The sequence below is a fragment of the Danio aesculapii genome, chromosome 1, assembly GCF_903798145.1.
Source record: "Danio aesculapii chromosome 1, fDanAes4.1, whole genome shotgun sequence".
NCBI lineage: Eukaryota > Metazoa > Chordata > Actinopteri > Cypriniformes > Danionidae > Danio > Danio aesculapii.
Genome location: NC_079435.1, coordinates 46,903,531 through 46,927,060, shown reverse-complemented (window position 1 = coordinate 46,927,060; position 23,530 = coordinate 46,903,531). Strand labels below are relative to the sequence as shown.

The 23,530-nt window shown below is 36.7% G+C and overlaps 1 protein-coding gene across 12 annotated transcripts in view; it reads right to left on the bottom strand.

The window, feature by feature from the left end:
• camk2d2 (calcium/calmodulin-dependent protein kinase (CaM kinase) II delta 2) overlaps positions 1-22,278 on the bottom strand; it is a 74,935-nt gene extending 52,657 nt beyond the window's left edge. For 4 of the 12 annotated variants that reach the window (XM_056461396.1, XM_056461429.1, XM_056461440.1 and 1 more), the window contains exons 1-2: positions 21,923-22,276; positions 17,649-17,743 (exon numbers count right to left, since the gene is read on the bottom strand). In XM_056461396.1, coding sequence (XP_056317371.1) covers positions 17,649-17,743; positions 21,923-21,984 — 157 coding nt within the window. In that variant the 5' untranslated portion in view covers positions 21,985-22,276. Of the gene's footprint in view, positions 1-17,648; positions 17,744-21,922 lie in introns of all 12 variants that reach the window. The other 8 variants (XM_056461380.1, XM_056461388.1, XM_056461353.1 and 5 more) reach the window with 3 other exon arrangements.
• Positions 22,279-23,530: the final 1,252 nt, after the last annotated feature.

Genomic DNA, 23,530 nt, shown 5'->3' with positions numbered 1-23,530 from the left:
TAAGCAAATCCTACTAAAATGTACGAATGAGATCATACAGGTGTGAATGAGTGTGTATGAATGTTTCCCAGTGATGGGTTGCAGCTGGAAGGGCATCCGCTGCGTAAAATATGCTGGATAAGTTGGCAGTTCATTCCACTGTGGTGACCCCAGATTAATAAAGGGACAAAGCCGAAAAGAAAATGATTGAATGAGATCATACAGTCAGTCTTTCAGTCATTTTCTTTTCGTCCCTTTATTAATCTGGGGTCGCCACTGTGGAATGAACCGCCAACTTATCCAGCATATGTTTTTAAACGCAGCGGATGCCCTTCCAGCTGCAACCCATTACTGGGAAACCCCCATATACACTCTTTCACACACATACACGACCAATTTAGCTTACTCAATTCACCTATAGCGCATGTCTATGGACTGTGAGGGAAACTGGAGCACCCTGAGGAAACCCACGCGAACACAAGAAGAACTTGCAAACTCCACATAGAAATGCCAACTGACCCAGCCGAGGCTCAAACCAGCAACCTTCTTGCTGTGAGGCGATCGTGCTACCCACTGTGCCACTCTGACGCCCCTTTTACAGCGTATATATAGTTTATTTTATTGTAAACTAGCACTGTGAGTGGCTCCAATATATGCTAAAATATAAACAGAAGTCATCCATTATTCATTGACTATGTTGGTCGATTCTGAAACCAACACTAGAAGAGGCATTAAGCGGACATCAGGGAGAGCTATTACTTCTGTTAATTGGCCAAGCGGGGCCAATAAACTCAAAATGGCTGATTTATTGACACGGCTGATTTATAAGTCCTTCACTCCTGCTAAGAGAAGCCTTCAATGCAAACTGTTTGGCCTGTCAGAATATCGCATAATCACAATTGAGGACACACAGTGATCAACTTCAACCACTCAGAGGAGAGCTTAGAAAAGAACATTCAGTTCTCGATAGATAGAAACATGGCACGGCATGAAACGTTACGCAGACTATTCTGCAAACAGCGAAGAGGTTTTGCTCCTCTGGCTCTCAGGGACAGCGGACAACAAGAGACCTCCGTGTCTCTCAGGCAAGTGACCCATTGGCTCCAATGAGACCACAGACTCCAGAGAGTGCCCTCAGACATGAGAAAATCTGAACTACTGGTCAAAGAGCAAAAAAGGGAGACGGGGAACTGAGAGAATGTGTCTCTAATTAAAAGTGCCCTAGCTATCTCTCCTCAGAATTCCATGGCCTAGTTTATTAAAGTGGGCATTGAGTTCTCTGTGTGCTACACCACACAGTCTGAGCACTGACCTACTAGTTTTGCACATAGCCCGAACAGAGAAACGGGGTGTATTCAAAAACTGAAAAATGCTGTCTTTGCAGGTGTGATATGGGCAACAATGCAGCTGCTTCAGAGTTTGGATGCTGAATGAGAGCATGATATCTCACAAGCACCAGTGGTTTATGCAAGCAGAAGATTTTCACCTGCATCTGAAAACTGCTTTCACTGTAAAAAAAATCTGGGTTTCACACAATCAATTTGTGCTGAGACCACATGAAGGAATTAAGTTAACGTATTAGCATTTACAAACATAAAACAATTCATTTGTCCCAAAAAAAACCCTCAAGAATTGTGTTTTCATAGGTCATTTTAAACGAGTAGTTTGAACAAAGAGCAAAGGCTACTTACTTCTTGACTACTATATAGGTTGGCATGAAATAAACCCTTGCAACCATCCTTTCTTTCCCATTGTGATGTACTGTATATCTGAGAGAAGCTGCTTCTTGACTAAAATAAATGTAGGACAGGACTTGATTTTGTTCATTGTGAACTGATTGGATCGTTGAATCCCCAGTGAACACATCATCAGAGAAGTGATGTCAAGGGAAGGAGAAGGAAATAGTACTATAAGTGGATGAATCATTTATAGTAAATACACCAACATCAAAAAGAAAAATCCATTTTGATTTCATAGGGAGTTTAACCCTTAAATCCATACTTTGGGTCTTTGTCGACTTGGGACAGCATTTATTAATCATCCCTTTGTTCTTTTTTTTTAGGTCAACCATGTTATTATTACTCAATCGATTCATAATAAACCACTAAATAAATGACTAGAGAAAGTGTATCCGTGCTATATTCAACCCAGGCTCATTCTGAAAACGTACCTCTATATACATTTCTGGAGAGCGGCAAATACGTCCCAGGAGCTATGTTTTTTTTTCTTTGCAGTTTTTGTTTTCGCGTATCCACCAGAGGCTGCTGTGTATGCTTTTTGATCTCAAATTTCTCTCGCGAGTGCCATTTGCACCTGCTGTTCTCACATAAATCCACCAGGGGCCACTGTAGAACTGACTGACTGATCGACTGACCCACCCTGCTCCTTCCCTAAACCCAACCAATAGTGTTTTCAAAGCCATCGATTGACCAGCGCCCACCCCCTTCCCTAAACCAAACCAATAGTGTTTTCAAAGCCACCGATTGACCAGCGCCCACCCCCTTCCCTAAACCCAACCAATAGTGTTTTCAAAGCCACCGATTGACCAGCGCCCACCCCTTCCCTAAACCCAACCGACAATTTTAAAAAGCAACCCAGAAAAAGTAAAGCCCCTGCCTAATTTTTACCACATTTTTTTTTTGATTTTACCACATTTTCACACTGTTATTTACTTGTTAATTTAATATTTTGGCTTGTTTTTGTTTTACCTGCTTTCTGGAACTCAAACCCTGTCATCGTGGTCAACTCCTCTTTGCGTCTCAAGTCCGCCGACGTACATGGCGAGCTAACTGGATAAACTTGTAACAGCGGGAAAGCCGTCCATACAGAAGCGAACAGCTCGTAAACGCAAAAAGGAACGGCCTCATACCGCCCTGTACCATTCATTTTAAAGACAAAAGGCAGCCCTCCGTACTTGTGGCTACATAATTCGCGATCTCTTATTTAAAATAAAAAACGCTGTTTTTGCAGGCATAACAATTTTTCAGATGCTGCAAAACAACAGCACAATATAGCATAAACATACTGAAATTGTATGTAATAAGTAGGTTCCATAATTGTATTTGCGTGTGCAAGGGTTAAACTAGGGCACAAGTGTGGCGTTCCACTTTCTTAAAATACTTTACTGCATCAGAATTTGTATATTATATAGTAGATTCTGCATTTGATTCAATTACTTGCTTCTTGACTATGAAGGCCAATTGTATACTTCTATGTGTGTGTGTACTGTATAGGCGCGTATGAGGAGGTGCAGTCTGAGAAACCAGTGAGTTTATTTTTAGCTTTGCAGCACCACAGCCTCTCATGTGATTGTAGTCTCTCTCTCTCTTTCTCTCTCTCTCTCACCATGAGTGAATGACTCAACGCAGGTCAAGGAGATTCAGAGGTAGTGAACATTCGGTCTTGAAAAGCAGCTCTGAAAAAGCTCACCTGAATTCTCAGTTAAATCTGCTTGTCAGATGAATTATTGTCCGAGATATTCCTATATTCCTCCCGGATTGTTCAATTTACCATCTTTTTGTGAAAGTATGAATTCATTATGAGTGAAAAATACACTAAATATGGCATATGCGGTCGACTGAACAGATTGCTCTGCCAAGCTGAATGGAATAAAACACCTCTGAAATGTGAAATGCTCTGCTCTAAAAATGCTTGCCGCAAAGAGAGTTAGATAATCATGTGTGATTTCTTTTATATAGAAGGTGTGGAAATCAATACTTGAGACAATATTTATTTCCTTCCACAAAATTAGAGCTGCCAAACTAAGACCCTGCCTAAGAACTGATATTAGAATACTCCTGCACTCTTAAATTTATTAATAACAATTAGGAAATTATAAAAACCAAGCATAATTTCTATAAGCAGAGGTCAAATTATCTTTTTTTTTTAAATGACAATAAAGATACCAAGTGACTCCCAACCTTTTTGACTCCAGGGCTTCCCATTGTAATATAATGGAGAACAGTAAAGATGTTGTTTTTTTCTACTCAAAACATTATTCTTTTGTTAAATTGCATTTTCTTCATTCATTCATTTGTTTTCCTTTGGCTCAGTCACTTTTTTATCAGGGGTCGCCACAGTGGAATGAACCGCCAACTATTCCAGCATATGTTTCACACTTTTTAGTTTATCCAATTCACATATAGCGCATGTCTTTGGACTGTGGGGGAAACCAGAGCACCTGGAGGAAACCCACACGAACACAGGGAGAACATGCAAACTCCTCACAGAAATGCCAACTGGCCCAGCCGGGACTGGAACCAGCAGTGGTGGAAAGAGTTCTGAAAATCATAATTAGGTAAAAGTACCATTAATTGCCTAAAAATGTAGTGCGAGTAAAAGTATGTGTTTTACATATTACTCAAAGTATGAGTAAAAAATTGTCCTTTCAAAAGTACTCAAGAGTAGTGAGTATTACGCTGTAAATTACATGTAATTTGTGATTGTGTGTAAACGTAACGTTCTGTAGTGCATTTACTTATTGCCCAGCAGGCACACATCATCATAAGAAGTTAATATTAGGTTAGATTTAGGTTGTGATGTCAGGTGACTAAAATTCAATGTCTTGCCAGTGTCTAAGGAAATCGTTATTTTAATGCCCAATAACAACATTAAATTATGTTGATATTTGGTTGATTTTAGGTTGTGTTAGAAAGTGACGAAAATCCAGCGTCATATTGATGTCAAAGACTGACATTTATTCAACAGGTATGGCAACCAAAATCCAACATCTAATAGACGTCAAAGTAACGTCAAAGTAAAGTGCAAAATTTGTTTGCCAGCTGTTAAAATATGTTTGACATCAAAGGCTTTAATGTCGAACCTGAGGAAGCATCTACAGGTATGTAGCCTAGCCTAGCCTTTATTTTATAAAAGCTAATTGTTTTTGTTGTTATCGTGAGTATACAGAAATAAAAACAGACCCTTTCCAATGGTATATTATGACTCACAAAGTTATCGATTGTGAAATTCAGGGCACCAACAGACTCCTCTGGCCAAAGGGATTTTATCACATTAATAGTGTTGGGCAGCGTCGCTACAAGTAGTGATGCTAGTGGCTTAACTACATTTCTCAGTAGCGTGGCGGTAGCGTTGCTACTTTATAAATCAAATAGCTTTTCAATAGTGAAGCTATTTTATTAGTGAAGTAGCACAGTAGCGTCCACACATAAATTACTACAGTATTGTAACTGTGTAACAGCTGGTTTTATTGGATTTTTTTGTTTTTGCTGTTATATGCAATAATTTGTTTCTGTTTAGTACAGCATATTATGTGACGTAATAATTGAACTGAACAATTTTTTGTTATAAGGTCTGATTTTGTGGTGGCTGTACTTTAAAATTAAATTAATAGAATCTTAATTCAAGTGATGAAAGATTTTGAAATTCTAACAGTAAACAGAGTGCTACTGTAAGATACTGTAATTTGTAATCTGTAATCTATTACATTTACAAAGTAACCTCCCCAACACTGGTTAACATTAACATGTTACTTTTTTAGCACAAAAAGTTCGTAACATACAAAAACGTAAAAAAAAAAAACCCAAAATCTTACCTGTGAAATGTAGTGCCTTTATGTTTTTTTGTTTGTTTGTTTGTTGTTTGTTTGTTTGTTTGTTTGTTTGCTCATTACTACACCCGTATGCAGCACAGAAGTCCGGCATCTTCAGATTGGCTTTAGTCTAGTTTAGTCTTTAGACTAGTGCAGTTGAATAACATTTGTCCTGGGAGCACTGTACAAATGTGGCGGTGGTATTGACACATGCTCAGGGTCAGTTTGCAATATCTAGTGTATATATCTATGGTCCATTCATCATTCTCCTTCATTTTGTTTGCAACACCCATCATCCAACTATCCAATCAGTTCCAAAAGCACAAAATCATGCACCGCCATGCACTTTTTTCTCTTCATTTTAGGACTGTTTCAATTGGATGCACATCACAAGATAAAAACGGACTTAAATGGACTTGTTGAATTAAAATTACAATATAAATATACAGAAAAAAAATCATTTCACATGAAATAGTCTCTCTCAGTTTTATGGAAGCAGTGATTATAAAATGAGGTGAAAAACAGCTCCTCAATACTCAGGAGTACTAAATGAGGACAGATAAAGTCAGAAAGATCTGTTTTCCCCCCTCAGTAATCTCCACCATCAAGAGTCTCAGTCGTAACAAACTAGCAGATTTTTTCTTTCAGCGTTCATCTGGTATAACACAAACACATACATGAGCACCATCAACATGGACAATGACCATCTGGTGGTTTTGTCAGACTGCATTTCTGCTCTCGCATCCTCTCCCTTCCCTTCATCAACTCCAACACCATCCTCCTTCTTGCTGTTCTTTTCTCTATTTAGCTGTCTCCGTTCTTGTGCATGGCATTTGTCTTATGTAATACGCAATCTGTACTCGGCTTGTCTGTTGACCTCTCTTTTGCCTGTTATCTTATTTCAGTTCTGTTGTTTATCCTCCTCTCTTTTTCTATTTTTACGCTAAATAAATCTGATTAATCAGTATCTGCCATTTTGTAAAAAGCTTTATAAGTAACAGATCTAAACATCTTAATATATATAGATATATATATAGATGCATTTACTTGAGAAACAAAATGTGTATCATGATATTAAAATGTTTATTTTAATACATAATATTCTGAGGATAATGGAAGTGGATTTATTTTAGTTTTAATGTCAGATTTGTATCGCTTCATTATTCTCAGTAAATTTAGAGCTGTGAGAAGACCTGTTTTCGCAGCTAACAAACACATTTCTGGTTTGGTGTTTATGATGAGTGCTTTTCCGATGGGTATATACGGAAAAAGGTTGGGAAACACCAGTTAACAGTGAAAATATCGCCAAAAATACACATCTCAAAAAAGCGGCTTCTTACAATGTAAAACTGACAAAAATATTTGTTTTTTTAACGTTAATATCAGCTTAGATTTAGGTCATGATGTCAGGTGACCAAAATTCAATGTCTAGCCAGCGTCCAAGGACAACGTTATTTTGACATCCAATAATAATGTCAAATTATGTTGATATTTTGTTGATTTTAGTTGGAAAGTGACCAAAATTCAATGTCTGATAGATGTCATAATGGTAACGTCCACACAACGTCAAGGTGTAACATGATTAGACATTGATATCTGGTTGATTTTAGGTTGATTTTAGGTTGGACATTGGACATTGACGTTGGCCTGACGTTGGGTTCTGACGTCAACCCGATTTTTCTTTCCAAACAAAATCCATGTCCCCACAACGTTGGGGTTTGTTGGGGTACAATGTCAATATGAACAGTGTTTTATTCTGTAACCAATCCAAAAATAAAAAAATTAAAATGGCGGCTAATAATATTGAACTGATTTTTTATATCTTATTGTATTCCACCCAAACTAAAAAACTTAAAAGACTTGAGCCAGAAGAAAAAATACTATAGGAAATATTGTGAAAATGTCCACATTTTTTGAGAGATATTTTAAAAATAATTCAAGTTTCACTTTTTTTTTTTTGCTAATTTTTAAATGAATTCATAATAATGTCCATACATTTAGCACAATTCCTTTTCTTTACTTATGGTCACATGGAATGCCTTTAAGGCGGGGCGAACAGGGCGTGTCTGTTTGTGTCCATTCCTTATTCTTCCTTCATTTTGTTAGTAACACCCAGCTTCCAATTATCCAATCAGTTCTCAACGAACAAAATCATGCACCGCCCTACAGTTTTTTCTCATTTTAGGACCAATTAAATTCATTGAATTCATAATACTGTCTATACATTTAGCACAACGGCTTATTTTAACATACATGCTGTTTGTCTTAAATCATATTCAATTTAAGTTGGTAATTCTTTTGATTTTAAACTTATACATAATTAAAATGTGTTTAACATAGTACGATGATGCCGTGTGATTCTATTTGCCATGCCACCTACACTTTCAGAAACAAAGGTACAAAATCTGTCACGGGGGCAGTACCTTTTTAAAAGGTACACTTTTGTACCTAACAGGTCCACAATTTGACCCTAAATGTACAAATTAGTTCCTAAAAAATACAAATATGTCCCTCATTGTACAAAAGTGTATCCTTTACGTACAAATGTACACCTGTTAGGTACAAAAGTGTACCTTTTGAAAAGGTACCATCTGGGGATGTCCAGACCCGAGACGCTATTGGTTAAATGCCAGCAAAGTAGTAAACAGAAGCAACTTGAAGCAGAAAGCGCGAGTATGTCTGCGGTCTGGAGGTATTATAAAGTTGATGACAACAGTATTGCCATAGCAAACTGTGAGATATGTAAACTTGGGATTGCCTGCTGGGTATTTTAAGTTGAGGTGCTATTTGTTTTTATATTAGATTTTTGTTTTATATTTACTGTTGCACTAAAGTCCAAAGGTGAAGAATTGATATTTATTACTTGATTGTTCAAGTTACCGCACAGAAGTGCTCTGTTTGTTAACAGAGTTGTTGAATGTTTAAATAAGGTGAATAACATAAAAAATAAGGAGCATCCTGGATCTGTTTCTTCGCTCTTCTTTATTCTTTTTCGTATGTATTATAGAAGTATCGGATCGGGTTTCGGTATCGGTAGATACTCAAAATCAACTGACTCGGATTCGGACTGAAGGGCAAAAAAACCTGATCAGGTCGGCACCAGTGGTGTAGTGGTTAGTTTGTCGACACATGCACTCCGGTGCTCACGGCGACCTATGACGATCCTTCCCCTCTCTCTGCTCCCCATGCTTTCCTGTTAATACTCTATACTGTCCTGTCCATTAAAGGTGAAAACCCTAAAAAAATAGTTATTAAAAAAAAAAAAAAACTTATCAGGACATCCCTATTACCATCCCAATGACATGCTTTGTATCTTTATTTCTACAGTGTACTGTACACGTGTCAGATGTATCTGCAACTCACAAATGCTATCTTGTGTTCTCATGGGACTCTAAAGTATGAATGCAAACACTGAATGCAAACTTCTAAATCTCACAAAAAGTAGTAGGTCATCTGAGTATTTTTTATTATTTTTTTTGGTCTTGTTAATCAAGACTGCTACATAAATATGAAGCTACATATAAGGGGAAATAAGAAATGTCCTTAATAATATTCAAAGAATAAGCAGTAATAAAATTCAGGTTGATCAGCACTAATCTTCTAGTACGCTCAACATGAGTGATCAATGCAATCAAAGCCGTAAAATAGTCACTAATTTGTTTTTAATAATCACAATAGGTTACATTGGAAAACACTGGATCACCATCAGTGTGAGGCAATCGAATATGAAAATGACCTTTAGCTTGTACAAAGTTGCATGCAATGCTACTGTATAAGCATTAACTCATAATGCATTGGGTTATGTTGTGCTTGGAATCATTCATTCATTCATTCATTTTCTTTTCGGCTTAGTCCCTTTATTAATCTGGGGTTGCCAGAGCGGAATGAACCGCCAACTTATCCAGCACATGTTTTAAGCAGCGGATGCCCTTCCAGCTGCAACCCATCTCTGGGAAACATCCATACACACTCTTTCACACTCATACACTATGGGCAATTTAGCCTACCCAATTCACGTGTACCGCATGTCTTTGGACTGTGGGGGAAACCAGAGCACCTGGAGGAAACCCACGCGAATGCAGGGAGAACATGCAAACTCCACACAGAAACACCAACTGACCCAGCCGAGGCTCGAACCAGCAACATTCTTGCTGTGAGGCGACAGCACTACCTACTGCGCCACTGCGTTGCCCTTTGCTTGGGATCTATACACTAAATCAAAATGTGTGATCAGCCAGCAGTAATGGTTTACTAATGTTTGATGAAGTTATACAGACTATAATACATGCCAAAAGCTGCATGATATGATTTTCCACCTAAAACAAGTATATTTGTATTCTGCTATGGACACCACTTCACAATTTTTTTTTCAATTTTAGTTTCATACTTTTTACATTTTGTTTTTCAGGGGGAATAAAAAGATAATGCAGTTTTTATCTGCTGAAATTTACATCCTTTTTATCTCAAGTTCTGTGAAACTGTGTACTTTTATTTAAAAGTAAGAACAGAGTTCCACCATATACACCAAGGTCCCTCACCACTGATGAATATAAAATAGGACATAATACTTGACTCACATACTGAGTTTAATCCCACTATATAGTAGAAAAGCCCATTCAGATGCTAAAAGTTTATATATTCCTCAACCTAAAATAGTTTTTAAAATAATATTTTATTTAACATTTATAAGATATTTAACAAAACAGTGCAATATCAACAAAAAGAAGAAAGAAATTGTACAGAAAAACTGACAATAACCCCCCAGCCCCCCACCTTCACATAAAAAATATATATATATATATATATATATAAAACTTAAAAAAAACATAAAATGCTAAATTACCAAGAGTCTTAGGTCCCCATTTGGTTTCAGCTTTTTTTCTGTGAAGTTTCAAGACGTGGTTGTTCCATTTGAATGACATAAAGCAACTCGTTCAACCGTCTCTTATAACAGGGAGCCTTTGGAGATTTCCTCATGCCAAAAATCTCGGCTTGCTGTTGGGTTAACGGAAAGGTGTCTATTGTATTAAAATAGCCAAAAATAGGCAAATTGCTGTCAGTTTGGATATTTGTTCCACAAGCACTGGAAAACAACTCACCCGACATAGTTCTTTATGGCACATTTATTACTGTAAAACTCTCACTCATTTATGTACAAAATAAAGGTCTTTGTGGGAACAGGTAGAGCTTTAAAGAAGATTATACAACTTTAAACAGCAGAGAACCACAAATTTTCAATCCACAGTAAGTTAATTACAATGGAAAAGGGTTCTTTAGATCAAATGTTTCTCACACTTTAGAAAATCGTTGTTACTAAAATACTCTTAACTAAACTATTTTTTGGAAAACCAAATATACAGTAGTTCTTCTATGACATTACTGCAGAAACTCCCTTTTGGAAGTTTTATCTTTAAGAGTGTGGCCAGTTTAGAGATTTTACTTTATTTCTATTAGTGAAAAATATTAATTTCCCCTCTACTAGACTGAATTCTCAAAACAAGAAGAACATCGTATAGACTTTATCTTGTCCGTTGGGAATTGACTAGATTGTTAGTTCATTGTCATCTGCTATTGGCCAACTCATGTGAGTGACAAGTTCTTCCATTCTCAAACTAGTAAACGAGTCATCAGAGAAAAGTAGAGATGTCATTATTAAAAGAGGGAAGATATTTTAATGAAAGATTGAAAGTGCAAATTTTAGGCTGTGGTTGTTTAATGTTGAAATGCAAAAATAAATGTTTTAAAAACAAATTGAATTTTAATAAATATAAATTAAATATATATAATTGTCATGGCTTATACTAAATGCAGCTCCCAGAGTTCTTACCAGGTCTAGAAAATATGATCATATCACCCTAATTTTATCCTCCTTACACTGGCTGCCTGTTAAGTTCTGTATTGATTGTAAAATATTGCTTTTTACCTATAAAACTTTAAACAATCGAGCTCCTGTTTATCTTACCAACCTTCTGTCTCGCTAAAACCCGCTCTTTAGGATCTCAAAACTCAGGGCTTCTATTAGTACCCAGAATAGCAAAGTCTACTAAAGGAGGTCGAGGCTTCTCATTTATGGCTCCTAAACTCTGGAATAACCTTCCTGATAATATCTGAGGCTCAGACACACTCTCTCAGTTCAAAACTGGATTAAAGACCTATCTTTTTAGTAAAGCGTACACACAATGCATCACATAACGGTATGATGCATGAATGTGCTGCATGCAGGTGAGTGGGCTTGACAACCTCCTGTTGGACACACTCCTTCTGTCTACCAGACATTTTGCTAGAAATACTTATAGGCGTTACATGTTTGCTTCTATGTTTGGTAATATAACTCCAATTTTCATTTATAGTGCTTAATTTTTCGCATTGACATTTAATATGTCCTGTTCAAATACATTATGAACAGCAGCTAGACTAATTATTTTCTTTGTTCTCTAATTCCCCCTGGGGGTGCCCATGCCAGGCTTCTAGAGACCGTGCAGCAGCATTGATGGGATCCAAGACCTGTTAAGAGATGATGCCAACCAACGAGGACTTCGAGGACAACACATACACATAAACATTACGCAAAGACGTCACCCATTTGCTGTAAAATTGCAGGTTACTGTAATGTATGGATGTCTGTATATATCAACTTATATTTGATTGTAACTTTCACTAATGTGTGCCTTTTGTAAAGCTGCTTTGAAACAAAAATTATTGTAAAACACGCTATACAAATTACCTTGAATTGAATTGAATTGAATTATACTTTTTAAAAAAGTATACCAAATAATTTTTACAGTGCAGTTTTCAATGGAATACATATATATTGAAATTCCAAGTGTTATAATGAAAACCATCAGGATATTGGCCAGTCAGTAATCACCTCGCCTTCTAAATGTCACCCTTTGCTGTGCATTAATCTCGGACTGGAGGTCATGATCCCACTAGCAAGGAAGCCGCTAGTGTCAGTGTGTGTGCGTTTGAGTGTCTGTGTGCAGTGGCATTTATATACATGCGTGTGCTCATGGTTTTGCAGTTCCTGGGCTTATCACAGAAAGAGGTTAAGACCATCTCTACACTAAACAGCATCCAGTGCAGCAGAGCACTGCAGTCCTCCACCAGTACGGGAGAGAGAGAGAGATATTAACACAACATACACTGCCACACCACCCAATGCTGTATTTTTGGAAACGCTATCCCAGCATGCACCACTGCACTGATACTGATCCCGGAATCTAGGTGTCCATTTCAATCGCACTGTGCACAAAGGGAGGGGGGGTGTAATTCAATCCTAATGATCCAGAAAATAATCTCATTTTCCCTTCCCAAATCCACACTTTGGAAAACGAACTTTAAAGCCAAAAGACAAAATTGTTGCTGAGAAAAAGGCGGCCATAGGATTGGCTCTGAGCAGGAGAGATGCTGTGTGAGGTGCAAAATGATTGGCTGTGCTGAAAGGGGGAAGGAGGCCGATTGGTTGTTTTGCCCTATAGCGGCAGAGCCCGCAGGCAAACAGGCCAACAGCAACAATTACACTGACGGATCTGAAAGAACTGGGTCGCTCTATGCCCACATATTCCAACAGGGGATAAGACCAGCCAAAGCCTTTGAAAGCACACACACACACATATATATATATATGAACCTAAGATCTATTACCTTGCTTTTATACACAGTATGTATTGTAATAATATCTATATTTTTATACTTATTTTTTATAATAATATATTTACGTGAATTTACTAATGCGCATTCATTAGCTACTAGTGTTGATTACTAGAGATTATTCCTTAGTTAATATTTTTAGAGGTACAATACTACAGATTATTTCTTAGGTTCTGGTATTTTTCAAGGTACAATACTAGAGATTATTATTTAGTTACTGGTATTTTTCAAGGTACAATACTAGAGATTATTATTTAGTTACTGGTATTTTTTAAAGGTACAATACTAGAGATTATTATTTAGTTACTGGTATTTTTTAAAGGTACAATGCTAGAGATTACTCTTTAGTTACTGGTATTTTTCAAGGTACAATACTAGAGATTATTATTTAGCTACTGGTATTTTTAAAGGTACAATGCTAGAGATTACTCTTTAGTTACTGGTATTTTTTAAAGGTACAATGCTAGAGATTATCATTTAGCTAATGGTATTTTTAAAGGTACAATGCTAGAGATTACTCTTTAGCTACTGGTATTTTTTAAAGGTACAAAACTAGAGATTACTCCTTAGTTACTGGTATTTTTTAAAGGTATAATCACGTTTTCATTAGATACTAGTTTTGGTTTATTGGATAACATCACTGGTTAAACAAACACTAGTACTTGCTTCACTACTAAACTGGGGTGCGTTTCCCAAACAACGACGTAACTCATGGCTGAACTATCATAGTACGATGCATTGTTTGGAAAAAGAATGATGTAGTGACTAGTGTTTCCCAAAACCATATTTTCTGTGTCGCAGATCCATCATTTGAACCACGTTATTTAAAACATAAAACGCCCATAATGACGCTCTATAAGCGCTATACAAATAAAGGTAAAGGCTTTAAACGGAGTGGAGTAACTACTTTTTTTAAAGAAGCTAAGCTAACACGTATTCTAATCTCATATATAAATCATATAATTAAGTAGGATTTTATTTTTTATTTTATTTTTTGGAAAAGTCTACTTTTACAATTTGACACATGCAAACCACTGCAGAAATGTTTTAACCAACAGGCCCATGTGATATGCAGTACAGATACATTTCTTAATAAATAACCTACTATAAATGAAAACCAATAACGTTTGTTATGTTTTTTGTTTTCACAAGCTTTGGAGACATAACATAAATTCCGCTTTTAAATAATAGGTCACCTATAGCTTTCGTCACAAGCCACGGCTGTGTTCAAAATGACATCAATGTTTTCAAAGTGCACTACTAAGGAAAGCGCAATTGTCAATATAAAGATCACTAAAACTGAATTGAAAAATACTTTGAAAGCAAATTACACCTAAGAGTGATGACTTTAATGCTTTTTTAAAATCATTCCAAGTTTAAACATCAGAATGTTCTGTACAAATAGGGCATAGGGGGCATAACTGAGAATAGAACACAGTCAGAAACTATGCTTCTGACTACAGCTCAAGAGGTATAGTTGCAAGTGTACAAGTTTGCGAAGCAGTTTGCGAATGTTCATTGAAACGACAGATTTGGGAAACACCAAATCAACAAACTATGTTTGTAACGACGGAACTTGCGACCTTAGTTGGCTAATGATGGTTTTTGGAAACACACACAAAAAATAAACTTGTTACTAGTAAAGATAGAATAGTTACTAGCCACTACTGAAATAAATTCTAGTATTAGGACTACATGCTAGTATCTAATTAATAGGTAGTAGTATATAATGAATATAGTGTCTTTTTATAGGTATCTAATGAACATATACCAGGGCTAATAGGCCTGCACAATATATTGCTTGTTTATTGTTATCGTGATAATAAAATGCAATATATGTATCATGTAAACATTTATTTTAGGTATTTGACCAATCAGATGGAGCCTTACTATCTTTATTCCTATCTTCCCAGTACTTGCTTTTCTGCTATTGGCTGGAGCAGCGCAAAGGTTAATCCAGAGCTGAAAATAGATACTAATGGTGGGAATCAAGACAGGACAAGCCAATCAGAGTCAGAATATCTGCTGAGGTTTTCACCCATTCATAGGGCTCTATTTAACGATTGAGACGCAAAGTCTAAAGTGCATGGTGCAAAAGCATTAAGGATGTTTTGCTATTTTATGAATGGAAAAAATACTCTCTGCGCCACGGCGCATGGTCTAACAGGGTTGTGCTTATTCTTTTAATGAGTTATGTGTGTGTTTTGAGAATAAACCAATCAGATTTCCCATTTCTTAAGAGTCAGTCGTGTTACGCCATGGCACATTTGCTATTTACGTGGCGAACTTTGTAAGTGTAAAAACTGAACGCTTCACTAGCGAGAAAACAGTTAAACAGACCATCTGCACAAAGATAAAGAATGAGCCTCCTCCAATCAGCGTTTACTTTCTCTTTCTCTTTTTCATGGATAAGGAAACGGTCTTGTACACTCCACTGAAGACATTCATTAGCCTACATAATTAACTTCGTTTGTTAAGCGCAAGGATTTGTTTCAAAACTATTTCTAAATTTAGTTCTAATTTCCAGCAAGCAAATAAATGAGCAATAATAACCAAGTGTTGTCAAAAAACTTATATCCAAACACACGTCCTATGCCCCATATGGTTCAAAACCTGACAGGTGGACAAATCTAAGCTTGTTTTAAATAAAACAAATATAAATATGCATATAATAAATAATAATAATAACATTATACAAAAGCAAGTTTTTGTGAATAAACTGAAAAAAGCCCCCCGAGATGAGGCATGGAGGCAGTGGTTTTTATATTTATGTAAAAAATAAAAATGTATGTAATATTTTAATCCTTTTTTTTTTTTGTAAAGATATTTGTGTATTGCTGTACATCCTGTGTGTATTAAGCAGTGTGTAAGTGGGGTGCACAACTAATGCGCTCTGAGCTGGACTTTAGACCTGCTTTCAGCTGGTCTATTTCACGATATATTAGTTCCTCAAAATAGCAGCGTGCCAACAATGCGCCTTAACACACCTCTTTTCTAGACCAGAACACCCATGAGTCCACAAAGTGGCACAAATAGATTCCCTATTTAAACAACGTGGTGGAGGGCGACGCAGTGGCGCAGTAGGTAGTGCTGTCGCCTCACAGCACAAAGGTCGTTGGTTCGAGCCTCGGCTGGGTCGGTTGGCATTTCTGTGTGGAGTTTGCATGTGTGTTCGCGTGGATTTCCTCCGGGTGCTCCGGTTTCCCCCGCAGTCCAAAGACATGCGGTTCAGGTGAATTGGGCTAAATTGTCCGTAGTGTATGAGCGTGGGTGAGTGTGTATGTTTCCCAGAGATGGGTTGCGGCAGGAAGAGCATCTGCTGCGTTAAACATGTGCTGGATAAGTTGGCAATTCATACCACTGTGGCGACCCCGGATTAATAAAGGGTCTAAAGAAAATTAATGAATGACAACATGGTGGATAAAGGGAAAATTAAGGTTGCGCTGGTCTGAAAATAGCAACACGTCAGGGCAAACATGCCTTGTGCCTTATTGCGCCAGGTGTATGATAGAGCCCATAGCGTTTTAAAGACTAAATGTTTGCACCTTGACACTGTTTTTAGTCCGAATTAGAATTAATTAAATCTGAAAAATATAATTATTTAAATATCATTAAATAAATAAATGATTTAAAATCATAGCTAATAAAAAAATTGCACTTTTCTGGGTAAATTTTATAAAGATATATCGTTATCCAGCCTGATCTCACGAGAAAACATGGGGTATTTTACGTTTTGTCAGTTTATGGCTAATTCATATGAATTCATACGAGTTCAGTCGTATGAATTGTACGATTTTAAAAAGGAGGCATGGCACCTAACCCCACCCCTAAATCCAACCGTTACTGGTTGATGAGCAAATCGTACTAAATTGTATGAATAAGATCGTACAAATTCATACGAATTAGCCACTAAATCAAAAAGTTACGACTTGCCGTGAGATTGCGCTGCGTCGTCTCAATACTCAACAACAATATTGAATATTTTTCCAGCATTGTACAGCCTTAGTTTATAATGAATACTACTTAAGATATTTTAAAAAGATCCAGGATTCCTAATAACCCCCTGTGGAAGTGAAAAAAACACTAGTATGTAAAACAAATAAGTATTAGTAGCATGAAAACAGACACTAGTGTGTTATACTGAGGAAGTAATGGTTTGACATACACATGCACTCAAAACCCTTAATCCAGACTCATTCATCTACAGTTTTTCAGACTGATATGTGGATGCATGCGATTCTCGAACATATAATCCCTTTAGATTCTTCACAGCTCCACTTAGACACAAGCAAACGTTACGTCAGAACACACGCACGGAGCTCCAGATGAGACCCAGATGCAAAGTCTATCCCGGTTTAACCGGATGTGCAGCAGAATGTTGCCATGTTCGGCTTCACTAGACGCTCCACTGCCTGTATTCAAACCTGCCCCGCACCTGACAGGAGCCCACTAAATAAAAATCACCTACCCCTGGCGGACAGCTTCTTTGTGTTGATGATTTTGGCCGCATACTCTTGGCCGGATGATATCTTCACGCATCGCCTCACGACAGAGAACGCGCCCCTGAAGAAGAGGGAAAAAAGAGAAGACAGTGAGGGAAAAAATGGGCACGAGGCCCTGATGCCGAACAGATAGAGCATATGGCATGGAGAGCAGAATCTGTGCCATGATGGAGGCACAGCCTGAGCACTTCCAAGGTTACACAACTACCATTTTCCACGGTTGTTTGTCCGTGTGTGTTTGATGAGCGTGTGTGGGTGTTTTGAAATTGCTTAGCATATTCGCTGCACACACTAAATCTGTCTATGTACTTGTAAGAAATGAGGGGGTTAATTATGTATCACCTTAAATGTGCTTTTGTTCTTCTAATATGAAGAATAAGGCAATGATTTGCAGAATTTGCTTCAAATTAATTGTCATCAACTACTATGTATGGACATGCATGATCAAATTAATCATAGCATACACTTACAGTATAATGATGATACATGAATTTACATTGTACTTATGTTTAATACTACCTACAGATGTAAATACCTGTCATTTCTGTTAATATGACTTTGATTACATGCTTTACCCAAACCCTAGCTCCTAAACAAACCTTAAATGTTCTCATACCACTAAACCTGTTATTAGCCTTGACTGTATTTAACGTCAAGAGCAACAAAAACCACTTGCAATCAAGCATGAACACAAATACATGTTTACATATGAATCTTTACCTGTAAGTACAGAGTAATTCAATTTAAAGATTAAATAATACACCTAATATAAGGAGTAAAAGACAAAACGTGGCCTTTTACTATAAATACTTGCTGTAAAGACAAAGACAAACCAGCAGACTGAGGTACAGCTTTTTCCCTAGAGCTGTCTCTCTTTTGAACTCTGCCCCCCACTGACTCTTTTGCCCCCTCATACACCCCCACATTCTCCTCATAACTTATACTCCCCATAATCACTGCACTATTTAATATTTGCACATTTAAAAATGCACATATTCATTGCACTGATTCAATCAATGCATTTTGAATTGTACAGACCCACTGTACATATACATTTGTAATTATGTTCATATCTATCTGCACACTTCTGATTATTAATAGCAACCTGTATATATATTTATCGCTTGTTAATCTCTGTTTATAGCCAATACAACCTGTTTATAATGTTCATAGTACATCCACCTGTAATTATCATCATAGTTTTTCTATAACTGCACTTTATAACCTAAACTTGCTGCTATTGCACACCTGACCTAAACTGCATTTCGTTCCCTTGTACTTGTACATGTGTAGTGACAATATAGTTGAATCTAATCTAATCTAAAAATGTACACTCTCGAATGAATTATTATTATTGGTATTATTATTAAGTATTATTATTATTAAGTATTGTTATTATTAGTGTTATTATTCTTATTGTTGTTGTTATTGTTATTAATAATAATAATAACTGTAAATAAGCCAGAGTTAGCCACATGGGCTAATTTTCATCTGTTGCCCCAACTACACTGTAAAAAACGCAGGGTTCCACACAATTCATTCATGTTGTCCCAACACAAATTGATTAACTTAACTTAAACGCTTTTAACAATCGTATGTGGATTAAACATAAAAAAATTAAGTTGTCCCAATGAAATCTCAAGAATTGTTTTGTTTCAGCTCACTTTAAAAAAGTAGTTTGAACGAGCAAAAAAAACAAAAAATATTTTTTGTGTAAATGCCCCCCCCCATCCTCCCCCCAACCCCCATCTCCCCCCCTACCCCACCCACCCCCCACCCCCCCACAAAAAATTTTGAGTAAAATGCTTTCATTTAGATAATGTTCATATTACTAACAATACCATGTTTTTACTTTAATAGATTTAGATAATATATTTTTGGTGAAATAACCCTGATTTTCAACAAAATGTTATTTAAAATAGACATTTTTATTCTGATCAGTTATAATTTTTTGGTTAAAAATGCTTTACATGTCAATCTTTTTATTTAGAAATAAAGGTACGCGAGCTGTCACTTTTGTACTTTTTAGGAACTAATATGTACTCTTGACGTATCAATAAGGACCTTTTAGGTACAAATTTGTACCTTTTGAAAAGGTACCACCCCAGTGACAGCTCGCGTACCTTTATTTCTGAGAGTGTATAAATAGACTTGATTTTGATTCATTTGTTCGTTTTATACATCATCACCTTAGAATTATAAGATTCTATCTGACATTTTTGTCAAAATTGCATTATTGACATATTCTTAATAAATGACAACTTATTTACAACTTATTAGAGGTTTTTTTTATGTTGTTTACATTTTAAGACTTTTTATAAAAAAAAAAAAAAACAATATATGGATTGCAAAAAAAAAAAAAAGCTCAATATCTCAAAATTATTCAGAACGCAGATAGAACCTTATAATTCCAAGGTGACGAAATGTCTGAGAACGTTTCTTACAAATCCTAAATAAAAAGATTGACATTTAAAGTATTTTTAACCAAAAAATTATAACTGATCAGAATAAAAATGTCTATTTTCAATCACAATTTGTTGAAAATCAGGGTTATTTCACCAAATATCTATTATCTAAATCTAATAAAGTAAAAACATGTTTTTTTATTAAAAAAATTAATATGAACATTATCTAGATGAAAGCATTTTACTCTAATTTTTTTGTTTTTGGGGGGGGGTGCCATATACACAAAAAAATATATATATTTTTTTTCTCGTTCAAACTACTTGTTTAAAATGATCGGAAACAAAACAATTCTTAAGATTTAATTGGGACAACTTAATTTTTTATGTTTAATCCACATAAAATTGTTAAAAGTGTTAAGTTAACTTAATCAATTTGTGTTGTAACAACATGAATGAATTGTGTGGAACCCTGCGTTTTTTACAGTGTAGTTAGGGCAACAGATGAAAATTACCCCATGTGGCTAACTCTGGCTTATTTACAGTTTTACTGTTGATTAATGAGCATTGTCTCTTTTAAACAAACACATTTCATTTCAAACAAAACAAAAGCAGATAAATTCAGAGAACTAAGAGCTGAAGCGGGGACCTCTAGTTTAGTGGATGTGATGATCCTAATGGAATGTGCTCGAGCAGCATACTGTTGCTATAGTAACCTCCTCTTCAGGTGAAAGTGACATAATACATAATAATGTCTAGCTAGTGTACCCTGACCATTATGTTAATTTAGTGCTTCAGTGAAATGTTGGTTGAAAACACTGCTACAACTTATACTTAAAATAACAAGGTATCGTTTGATTAAAATTGTAGGTTAATAATTGTTTTAAGGTTTTATGGAGCTCACTGCACTCAAATTCATTCTAAGCAAATCCAGAGACACAGAAAATTATCTGGCGGTCAAATATGCATATTCAATAACTGCATTTATGTATAACTCATGCATGACCCTCGACCTGTGGTTTCAGTGATTTCGCTCAATATCAGCCTATGTTTTATGAAAAAATGCATATGCAACAGTGGAAGCCAACGCGTGCTGCCCATTCTTCATACATGATGCCACCGCGCAGATGGCGCAGAGACGCTTCGACAACATCATATTTTACGCAACGTTATTCCACTGATTTCAATTTAAGGTCACAGCGGGCTTAAAAACGGACTCGATCCGGGTCATTTTGCATCTGAACCCATAAGCACGTCGGAATGTAAATGTATTACATGCTCAAAGGGTATCTCCTCAAACACGTAAAGATCGGGACCACTGATGTTGGCCTCTGCTGCACTCCCTCCCCCTCCCCGGTCAAACGCAGCGCAAGGAATCCCCAACGCGATAATTAACGGCACGGGAATGCGTGTCTGCACTGTTGTCGCATTGCCATGAGTATTTCTGTCTCCGGGGGGGAAAAATCCCGAGCCCCACCCCCCTTAAAATGTACATTATACCAGCTGTTCGGGTATCTGACGTGATGATCACAATGGCCGCGTCACAGAACCTAGAACTGTGCCCACATACGCTGCATTTTTGGGCATCGCGTTTGGATATGCACTGTTCCAAACGCGCCCGATATTGTCGGTGAACGCCGTCTGGTTTGGCTGCTAGCAACGCGACTCAAGTGTTCAAGCGCTCACGGCAAGGTTATTATTAAAAGCGTTTGCTGCAATTCAAGCGGAGCTGTCAAATGCAAGACGCGTCATTTCATTGTGCGTTCGGAAACCTCAAGCGTGCGTATTATATAACAAAACGCACAGGAATGATATGCAGGAGAAAACCCAGCACTCACTTTCCGAGCTCCTCAAAAAGCTGATATTCGTCCGTGAATCTGGTGCAGATGGTCAGAGCCATTGTGATGGGGAATCGGCAGCGCGAGGAAGAGGATGATGATGCGGGGAAGCGCAGTCAGTCTCCTCTCTCGTCCCTCCTGTAGACCAAAAGGAGAGCACTTGAAGGTTTTTTTTTTTTTTTTCTTAGCTTCTGCTTCGGTTCCTGGTCTCTCGAAGTGAGATGCGCCGATCAGAGTCTGATGATCAGATATGTAAACCAAGGGGTTGATGATCACCAACGGGAGGAAGAAGCGCGTTCACATCCGACGGTTCCATGGGTTCATCATTATGCGCGTTGACGTTGCCATCTCTCTCTTGAACGTGTTTGCATACAGCAGCACCTCGCCCCCTTCTCCCCTCCCTTCCAAAACCATGCCCCGCCCTCTCAAATATCATGCACTTGTAGAGTTTTCGTATTCATACATCATAAATCGCCATGGCGGTAATATTATTAATAAGGTCAAATGAATAATTGATCGCATAAAAGCATATTAAAATGAACCGCTCCGAAAGATAAATCGTGATAAAACTGTCACTTTTTAAATTTTGTTTAATTAAAAAAATGAAGAAAGTTTACTTTTGTGGATAACTTAAAAAAAACAAGTCATGTAGCCTACTTTCATTAAATTTATTTACATTTATACAAATTTTATTTACCTTGTTATTATTATTATTATTATTATTATTATTATTTGTATTAATTATTATTATTGGAGGCGACGCAGTGGCGCAGTAGGTAAAGCTGTCGCCCCACAGCAAGTGGTTTTCCTCCGGGTGCTCTGGTTTCCCAGGCTAAATTATCCGTAGTGTATATGTGTGAATGAGTGTGTGTGGATGTTTCCCAGAGATGGGTTGCAGCTGGAAGAGCATCTGCTGCGTAAAAACATGTGCTGGATAAGTTGGTGGTTCATTCCGCTGTGGCGACCCCAGATTAATAAAGGGACTAAGCCAAAAAAGAAAATGAACGATTGAATTATTATTATTGGTATTATTATTAAGTATTATAATTATTGTAATTATTATTATTATTATTATTGTTGTTGTTGTTGTTGTTGTTGTTGTTATTGTTAGCATTAATAAAAATTATTATTATTGGTATTATTATTGGTATTAATTATTACTATTAATTATTATTAGTAGTAGTAGTAGTATTAGTATTATTTTTGTTTTTTATTAGTAGTAGTAGTAGTAGTAATATCATTATTATTATTATTGGTATTATTATAACTAATTATTATCATTATTGTTATTTTATTATTATTATTATTATTATTATTATTATTATTATTGTTATTAAGAATTATTATTATTATTATTATTATTATTATTATTATTATTATTATTGGACAGCATGGTGGCGCAGTGGGTAGCACAATTGCCTCACAGCAAGAAGGGTGCTGGTTTGAGCCCCAGTTGGGTCAGTTGGTATTTCTGTGTGGAATTTGCATGTTCTCCCTGCGTTCGCGAGGGTTTCCTCCAGGTCCTCAGGTTTCCACCCACAAATCCAAAGACATGTGGTATAGGTGAATTGGGTAAGCTAAATTGTCGGTAGTGTATGTGTATGGGTT